Raw genomic sequence first — 9909 nt, 5'->3', positions numbered from 1 at the left:
TTGCAACAGTGCCTCAACGATTCTCTCCAGTTGCAGCAGAGTATATTAAGACGTTTTGCTCCTCCTGATATCGACACCCCTGCGGCACCACATGCACAGCTACCTCCTATGGCTAGCTCTATGCCACACAGCCATGTTCCTCCAGGGCAAGTGCCATTACAAGGTATGACCACTAATGATGTTTCCCATAGAAACATGACCTTCTCAGCACAGCCCAATTCTTCTGATGTGAGTAATACTAGCAGAATTCTTGCATCTGTACTGTACCAGTCAAGGCTTGAACCACCTGTGTTTGCAGGAGACGGACAAGTTAGTCCTGAGGATTGGCTACAATCGGTCAATGTTTACAGAACTTCCCTTGATTTAAGCGATGCTCAAATTCTTCTTGAGCTGCCACAGTTTTTGGCAAAAGAGCCGAAGAAATGGTTATCTGTCCTTGACACACATACAGTATAGTTACATGGGCCCAGTTATGTGATTTCTTTAGGAAAGTCTTTCTTCCTTCTGATAGCCAGGAACAAATAATGAGAGGTATCTTGGACCGTGTACAAAGTCCCGAAGAGCCCCCTCCTACCTTTGTGGCTCATGCTAAGTGAATTCAGAAAACTGAAAACTCCTCCGCCGGAACAAGAACAAATCAACCTTATTTGTAAACATTATCTTGAAAAGTATAGAGTTGCTCTCTATGGAACTTCTGTTTCTTCAGGCATGGATCTTCTTCTGAGGGCTCACGAGCCCCATGTGGTTCTGGGGCCAAGTAAATGTTCACGGCCTTCAACGCAGAGTAAAGCTAAATTTGGCAAAGAAACCTACTGTTACAAGTGCTCACGCCCTGACTTCACTTCTCGTACATGTCCAGACTGTAACTCACCTTCTGGAATGCGCTCACAACAAAGTGAGTCCCCTAATGCACATTCTGAACCTCCTCTTGATGCAAGAGATACGAACAACCCCGAAATTGTCAATGCAGGGGAAGGGAATCCGTTTGTATATATCCCGTTTGGGATATGATTCGCAGAGGCAATCCTACCTCCAGAAAATAATTTAGCCTCAACCGACTGATGCTGCTGTTCCAGAACAACCGGTCATTTGTCATCATCTTCTTTTTGGAACACTCCATTTAGAGTTAAGATTAATCTACATGGCCAGGTGTTAGATGCCACACTTGACACTGGCGCATCAATTTCTGCCGTGCAAGCAGACATTGTTCAGAATCAAGCCAAACTGGGGGTTAACATTAAACCATGGTCTGCTCCCCCAATCCAACTAGCAGATGGTGGGGCATGTCAACCCTTAGGGCTGACATGGTTGGCTTTTGGCTTTATGGGACAGCGTTTTTATTACCGGTTTGCCATTGTCCCATGCTTACAATCGACCTTGGTCTTGGGGATGGACTTCATGTTGCGTGCCTCCATTACCATTCACATCCCATCCAGATCTGTTGTCATAGGCAATGATCTTTTAGTAATGGAGGAGATGGAAGGCAGAGAAGTGCAGGATTCAGACAGCAGCTTGTTGTTTATGGAAGTCCCATTTTCCGCACTTCGAGAAAAGGTTGAGGAAGCATGTCTCAGTAATACTGAGAAGGAACAGCTGTCAGGGCTACTTGAAAGTTTTTCTGACCTCTTCGATGGTCACCTGGGTCACACATCACTAATTGAGCACTCGATAGATACAGGGAATGCCAAGCCAGTCCACCTTCCTCCTTATCGAACCTCCACAGCCAAAAAGCAGTTGATTGAGGATCAAATAGGAAAAATGTTGAACGACAGCATCATTGAACCTGCAACTGGCCCTTGGGCTGCCCCTGTTGTGATTGTTCAGAAACCTTGTGGTGAACCATGATTTTGTGTGGACTATCGTGGATTGAACCAACTCACCGTGAAGGACTCTTATCCAAGAGTCGATGAGTTCCTTGATTTCCTTTCCAGAGGGAAATTTTTGACCACAATCGACCTTGCTACATGTATTTGATACATATATATGTCCAAACTTCTGTATAACTCCCAAAATGTGTTTTTTGGTTACTCCTTGAATCTGGACCCTTATCGCTTTAAATTTATTATTAATTTATTGCTATTTATTGCTAAATTTTACATTCATAAATGTATTTTTTTTGTAAGACTGCTGAATTTAATTAATTCATATTAGTCATTTTTAATAGGCCTACTATTTAGGGCAGAGAGGGTGGATAGTATGCACATTGCAAGGAATTTGTCTTGGTGTCAGTAGCTTCCAGTATAGAAAGTACAGACATAGTGCAGACATACATATAATTTAAGTTTTTACTGTATTTATAACAAATAAATGCAGCCTTTATGAGCTGAAGAGACTAATAAACACTAATAATAAAGAAAATAGACAATAAATTATAAATAATAATGTAGAAATAAAATATATAGAAAAATAAATCAATACAATTTTGAATGTGCATATGTGGTATTAACAGATGAAAGTTTTGGTAAATTATTTACATATGTAATGTCCTGATATGTGCTATGTGTTGTTCAGGTGGAATATGGCCTGGGGAAAAAAAAAACTGTTGTGTTTTTGTGCACAGTGCTCTGTAGCGCCGGCCAGAGGGCAACGGTTCAAACATGACGTGTGCAGGGTGTGAGGGGTTCAGAGTAGTTTTGCCAGCCCCTTTTCTCACTCTGGAGCTGTAAAGTTTTTGGAGATTGGGCAGAGGGCCACCAATAATCCTCTCAGCATTCCTGACATTCTGTTGTCTTCTGATGTCTGATTTGGTAGCTGAGGCAAACCAAACAGTTATAGACGAACACAGGACAGACTCGATGGCCGAGTAGAACTGTGCGAGCAGCTCCTGTGGCAGGTTGAATTTCCTCAGCTGGAAATATAACCTCTTCTGGTCCTTTTTCACAATAGAGTCAATGTGATTGTCCCACTTCAGGCCTGAGAGACAGTGTTGCCCTGGAACCTGAATGACTCCACTATCGTTACAGTGCTGTGGGAAGAGTGCATGGGGGTTCCTCCTGAAGTCCACAATCATCTCCACTGTTTTGAACGTGTTGAGCTCCAGTTTGTTGTGACTGCACCAGACTATAAGACTCATAGACTTATAGACTCCTGTCTATAAGCAGACTCATCTCTGTCCTTGATGAGACCGACGATGACTGTAGTTTTGTCCGCAAACTTCAGGAGCTTGACAGAGGGGTTTTTAGAGGCGCAGTCATTTGTGTACAGGGAGAAGAGCAGTGGGGAGAGAACGCAACCCCGGGGAGCACCAGTGCTAATAGTGAAAATCCTGGTCATGAGGAATAAACATTAAATTGTAATTTCAGCATCTGAAGAAAATGTGGAAACATTATAACATTTATGTGAATGTCATGCCACAAAACAACATGATCAGATAAACAACTTTAAACAACAAACTGCCAGAAGTTTAGTTTTTACAAGATAAATAATACTTCTACAGTATTTTGCATATAGATGCTCTGTGACATGCATTACAATTCACTGGCCAAGACCTAAAACTTGTGGTCTGTATGTCTTCTGGAAGTTGGCCACTGTTAGTTTTATTGAAGGTTTTAGACAAATGCGAAAGGGAAAGAAAAAAACCTTTGTTTGTGGTGCAAAGGCTGCCTGACAGAATCATTAAATTACCTAGCTAAATATTAAAAGCAGTAGGTTAAAGATCAGTCAAATCACTCAACTACACCCAAGGCCGGAACAAGTTTATTTCAAAGTTTATCAAACAGGTGTTGACTGAAAGCATACAGGAGCCTATATGTCAGTAATATGGACAGTATCTTTACGTTTTTTCTACTTTTGCTTCCAATAGCTGCTCCAAAAGGTAAGATTTAAAAAGAATTCTATAAAATCAATTTTTGTAAACTTAAATTTGTTAGGCCTTAGAATCTGCTTTTAACTATCGCCTCAACCAAATCCACTCCTTTTACAAGTTTTAAGTTTAACTTGCATGTTGAGTTGTTGATGAAACCAAATACAATACATACAAACCAAAATGTAAAGGAAAACAAAACAAAATGATTATTGTGGACTTTTATGAGTTATGACTTTTTAACTGTCTTTTCAGTGTTGACTGTTTAATGTATTTGTTATTTATTTTTATTTTTTTTTCCTTTTGACTTTTGTCAACCAAAACGTTGACTTATTAAAAATACATATGATGAAACACTAGGAAACTTCTACATGCTGCTTTTTCACATTTTTGACTATATATTTAGCCTCAAAATTTCCTGGTTGCACAGAAACTGCTGGTTAACTTCACAAGTTAGCATGTTCATAAAATCTTGAGATAATGATTAAACTGATTTTTTGCTTGCTGCCCATAATCAAGAGTTGAGCATGACACTCCTCTCTGTACTGAAGGATCAGTCACTGGAAAGTGTTTTTATGAGCCTTTATTCTTGAGAGATTAGATAAGCATGTTCTTGTCTAACTTTCATTAATTACTGAAGGATAAACTTGTTATTGTATCACTGTTATTATACTCCTGTTATTGTATTACAGGCTCTCATTCGTTGTGGTTGCTTGCAACATACATTAAAGGACAAACGCCATTTCCTGAATTTAGCTATGTAGCGATGCTGGATGATGTCAGAATTATGTATTATAACGGTGAGACGAAAACTCTCCATCCAAGAGGAAATACAACAGCTGAAGAAGATGTGTTTGATTCAAATGTTCTCCTCACAATAAGCGACTACATAAAGTCCTCTTTTATTAAAAAATGGGCAATCGCAACAAGCAATGTAAACAAAACTGATGGTAAGCTTACAGGACTGTAGACTTTAATACATATATATATATATATATATATATATATATATTGTGGCGGGAGGAGCAAACGACAGACACAGTGGGTGTGGCGTCAGGCCTCGGAGAGGTTTTTTTAAACAAAATAATCAAATATAGTGTCCAAAAGGGGGTAAAAGTGTCCAAAATAAACAGGGGGTCTGGTGTCCTTGTCGTGCTGCGGGGCTCGTGAAGGAGGGCAGTGTTCGGAAAGGAAGGGTCCAGGGAAGGGGCGGAGTCTGGTGGCCGCACGCGCTCCCCTCTTGGATCCGGAGCGAGTGGCGGTGGCTTTTTTCCAGCGGCTTCGTCCTACTCCTTGGCCCCCGGCACTTTTGGTGGATTAAACGGCCCGGCATCCTGGCCCGTCAGCCGTCACTGGGTGCGGCAGTCTCCCTTCTCGACGCTCCCTTCCTGGACCCACGAGGACACCAGCGTGCATGCACAGGGAAGAGACCGGTCTCTCGAGGAGAGGCGCGCTCGGCATTTAAACAGCGGCGGTGATGAGGCTCTATTCACATCAGGTGCGCCTCATCACACGCCGCCAGCCCTGGCTGTTTCAGCGCCCCTCCTCTCTCACACACCCACTCCTGTCGGGAGCCTGGTGAAGGGCGGCGAATACGGGACGGGGTGGTGATGATAATAAGTCCTCCGGCCGCCGCCCACACAGGAGTGCTACCTTCCTCAACCAGGCTCCAGCGGTCGGAGTGGGGGGGGGCAGGAATTCCTCTCCGGGGAACTCTCCCTCTCGCACCGCGCCGGAAGCGGGACAGAGAAACCGGGTATCAGTGGACAACCTCAACCAACCATAGGGTAAATGACAAACAGAAGGAACGTCACTTACCCCTTTGGTGGCTGGGAGGCTGTCCCCGTCGTTCCTCCGTCCCAGCGCGGGTTTCCATGACTTCTTGTGAGCGAGAGGGGATGACGTCGTCAGGTGTTGCCTAACTGCGCTGTCTAGGCTCCGCCTTGCCCGCATTCTCCACCACTGTGGCGAGAGGAGCAAACGACAGACACAGTGGGTGTGGCGTCAGGCGGTGATGAGGCTCTATTCACATCAGGTGCGCCTCATCACACGCCGCCAGCCCTGGCTGTTTCAGCGCCCCTCCTCTCTCACACACCCACTCCCGTCGGGAGCCTGGTGAAGGGCGGCGAATACGGGACGGGGTGGTGATGATAATAAGGGGGGAGGCAGCCGACTCGTCACAATATATATATATATATATATATATATATATATATATATATATATATATATATATATATATATATTATTATTATTATTTTGTGATGATGAAATATTTGTGAAAGATTTGTGCGTGTAATGGTGTAAACACTAGAACTTTGTATCGCCATTCAAGGTGTTCTTGCCCTTCAGAGGCTGGTTGTGTGTGAGCTAAGGGATGATGGTGAACCGGGACAAATGATCACACGGGATGCTGTCAGAGGATCCACCACTGATGAGCTGCTATATATTGACAAGAATTTTACATATCAAGGTTCTTTAAATGTCTCGGCCCAAGTGCTAAATATTGAGCTTGAATTCAGCATGAGGCGTCATGAAGTTTTATACCAACCATTTTGCATCAAAACACTTACGGGTTACCTTAAAAAAAGGAGGACTCAAATCAATAGAAAAGGTATGATGACTGACTCCTAGTCCAACTAGTCAAGAACAAGTGTTTTCATTTATATTTAGCATTTTTCAGACCAGTATTGAAATAATATCTTTCTCTAACCTTTTTTCCCACAGTGAAACCGAAAATCAGGCTCCTCCGGCAGGAACTATCTTCTGGGTTTCGTGTGAGTTGTTTGGCAACAGGATTTTACCCTCGTCACATCAACCTGACCCTGTTCAGAAACGGGCAGCCTGTAGCTGATCATGAGATCACTGGAGGAGATCTGCTGCCCAATGGTGACGGGACGTACCAGATGAGGAAGAGTCTGGAGATCAGTGCTGCAGAGAAACACAAATACACCTGCTCTGTCACACACCTCAGTCTGGACAACAAACTGGACGTCACTTTGGGTAATGAGCTCTTACAGAAAACACAATCTAACAGTCAAAACAAACAAACAAACAAAAAACAAACAAGCAATAAAAGTCTGTTTCTCAGTCTGTGGTTGATGTTTCAGCGTTTGATCACGGGGAACCATTTAAATCAGTGATTCCTTCAGTTCTGATGGTTTTAGCTCTGATGTTGGTGTTTGGAGCTGCAGCTGCGATAACTGCACGGAAAAGACGATGTGCAGGTATGACAAGCTTAAATGTCGAAAGATCCTAGAAAAGCCAATTAAAGGAATACTTCTTCAAAAAATATGGGTTTAGGAGAAGTTATGTTTCATAAATCAAAAACAATAATTCTCTTTGTCTTGCTTTTGGTATAGATTCAATTAAAAGGGGTTATTCTACTGCTTCTAGTAAGTAATTCTAGTTATTCTAAGCTATGTATTGATTTAAACATTTGCACACTGTACACTCATTAAACAATACATTTCATTTTCAGCATCTGAAGAAAGCGTGGACACAAAATCTGAACTGACATGAATGCCAAGGCTCAAAGTGACACAAATCTGTAAATTTATGTTACCTACATTACCTAATTTCCACTATAATTCACTGGTTGAGACCTAAAAAGTAAACAATTCTATTTCTGTCATGACAACTCTCTCAGAGTTCATCATTGCAGTATACATGGCAATGTAAATGTGTTTGGTCTTGGCAAAATAGATGTGCTACGCTGCTGCAACATAGTAAATACCAAGACTTGCTACTGCCAATAAATTCACAAACATGCTGCTTTGAGCAAAGAAATACTGCTGCTGCAAATATAACATATTTGAAATAACCCCCATATATATCATAGATGAAATCACCCTGTAGCAGATCTGTGTAGGTGGAGCTGGGGAAGGTGGAGGGTTTCTGAAGCACATCGCAACTGCTACAGCAAGCAGGAATTGAATGTTGAGCAGCAGCTCATTGGCTGCTGATGCAAAAAGAACCAATCAGCTGCATCATCTGAATAATGATGTGATCATATAGAGTAATCAGATAGATCATATAATGTGATCAGATAGAGCTGGAACCTAGCAGCCTGCACCATCTAGAGTTTCATTCCAGAACTTTGTATATCTGCAAGTCTCAGCCACTGTCACACAAATGATTGATTGTCACACTGTCACACCTTTCTATTCCTTGACCTAAAAGTGGAGGAGAAGATTTAGACAATGAGTTATTTAGATAAAAAAACAATATTCATTTATATGATGCATTTATTTTTATTAATTTGATATATTGAAATGTTTACATTATTATGCTTTACATTAATACATTAATGTCATTTTAGTTGTAATATGTGACCCTGGACCGCAAAACCAGTCTTTAGTGTCAGTTTTTCGAAATTGAGATTTATTCATCATATGAAAGCTGAATAAATAAGCTTTCTATTGATGTATGGTTTGTTAGAATAGGACAATATTTGGCCGAGATACAACTATTTGAAAATCTGGAATCTGATTTTAAAAAATCAAAATATTGAGAAAATCACCTTTAAAGTTGTCCAAATGAAGTTCTTAGCAATGCATATTACTAATCAAAAATGAAGTTTTGATATATTTACGGTAAGAAATTTACTAAATATCTTCATGGAACGTGATCTTTACTTAATATCCTCATGATTTTTGGCATAACAGAAAAATGTATAATTTTGACCCATAAAATGTATTTTTGGCTATTGCTACAAATATACCCCAGCGACTTAAGACTGGTTTTGTGCTCCAGGGTCAGTGTCTGTATTGTCATATGCACATTTCCCTGGACAATGAGATTTTTACTTTGCTTTTCACTCTGACTGCTATTATTAACAAAAAAGAATAAAGTATTGATAAATAAGAAAAAAGAAACCTATAAATTACAAATATACAAACAGTGCAGTATATAGGCTAATAATGCAATATAGTAGGGTAGAGTGGGGGAAACCGCCCCCCTTAAGGATTGTGACTTTTTTTTTTCAGTGAAACAAAAGTTAAAAGTGTTCAGAACAGTTATCTGTCAGGATCACGGACCTGTTTTTGTTGTGTTTTGCTCCCTATGTGTTCTGTGACCCAGTTTTTCCCTCATGTTAATTGTTCATTTGATCCCAGGTGTGTCTCCTTAGTTCCCTCGTTATCCTGTCTTTAAAAGCCCCAGTCCTTTCAGTTAGTGTTTGTCGGTCCTTGAATTGTCTTCCCTGCCTGTGATCTTCTGGATATTAAAGACTCTTGCTTAGTAAATTCCTCGTCTCCTGGCTTCCATGTTCCGTGCTTCCCGAGAATTGTGACATTATCATTGTTTTAGTGACAATGACATAAATTATAAACCAAGTATGAAAAATGTCCAGAGTTTTCCTGTTATTAGATTTTTTAACAAAAATTAGATTTGTGCCAAGGGGGCGTTTTACTCCACCTATGGGGCAAAACGCCTCCTTGGGTGGGGTAAAATGCCCCCAGTCTGACTAAGCAATTTGCTTTAAACATTTACAGCAAAATCAGAGTACAGACAGTTTTAGCTTAACATTTAAAAAAAGAATATAATAAATCATTATGAATTACAAAATTATAATAGTCTATTTGAAAAAAAAAAAAAAATTGCTGATGATAACTGGCTAGCTAACTAGCTACCTGATGCTAACTTGAGGTAATTTTGAAATATAATGTCCAAATATTTTTACTCAACCAACCAGTTAGAATTAATTTGATGGAAAAACAAAGGATTTGATGTTCAGAACAGAATAGCTACAGTAATTGCCCATTGTCCCCTGGGGACATTTTACCCCACACACTATGTTTGAGAAAAAAATTATGTCATTCTGAAAATATAATGATATTTTTATTAAATAACACGTACTCTCTATCTACAGGCCCTACTGTTCTCATATCATATATAACTGTGATGTTCTACAAAACAACAAGCTTTAAAACACAAGCTTTCTTACTGCTGAAAATTTTATCATTTACTGTGAAATCCGTTTCTACATCACAGTGTAAGCTTCATGGTGAAAACTTCTACATCACTCTTCTCAATGTAGTCCATAGTTACAATACAAATTTATCTTGATTTCATCTCATGGTTATTTTGGGAAAAACAGTAGGGGG

General features: G+C 40.4%; 1 protein-coding gene across 2 annotated transcripts; it reads left to right on the top strand.

Annotated features, from left to right (window-relative positions):
- The first annotated feature begins 3691 nt into the window (after positions 1-3691).
- Positions 3692-9042, top strand: LOC306866756 (major histocompatibility complex class I-related gene protein-like). Of its 2 annotated transcripts, XM_079412086.1 has the most exons (7): positions 3692-3814; positions 4495-4752; positions 6138-6416; positions 6530-6805; positions 6913-7029; positions 7165-7197; positions 7284-9042. In XM_079412086.1, exons 1-7 carry the CDS (start codon positions 3760-3762, stop codon positions 7322-7324), a joined length of 1059 nt encoding a protein of 352 aa, XP_079268212.1. In that variant the 5' UTR covers positions 3692-3759; the 3' UTR covers positions 7325-9042. The 2 variants fall into 2 exon arrangements, with proteins under 2 accessions (XP_079268212.1, XP_079268213.1); XM_079412087.1 differs by lacking the exon at positions 7165-7197.
- The last annotated feature ends 867 nt before the right edge of the window (positions 9043-9909 follow it).

Source organism: Barbus barbus (assembly GCF_936440315.1).
Source record: "Barbus barbus genome assembly, chromosome: 48".
Lineage (NCBI taxonomy): Eukaryota > Metazoa > Chordata > Actinopteri > Cypriniformes > Cyprinidae > Barbus > Barbus barbus.
Note: the sequence above shows the minus strand (reverse complement) of the source record. Positions and strands in the feature narration are given on the sequence as shown.

Bases quoted from the DNA above. Each gene is read 5' to 3' on its own strand.
- LOC306866756 (XM_079412086.1), top strand. From the start codon at position 3,760: ATGGACAGTATCTTTACGTTTTTTCTACTTTTGCTTCCAATAGCTGCT. The intron at 6,417-6,529 runs GTATGATGACTG...TTTTTCCCACAG, and splicing joins GACTCAAATCAATAGAAAAG to TGAAACCGAAAATCAGGCTC. The intron at 6,806-6,912 runs GTAATGAGCTCT...TTGATGTTTCAG, and splicing joins CAAACTGGACGTCACTTTGG to CGTTTGATCACGGGGAACCA.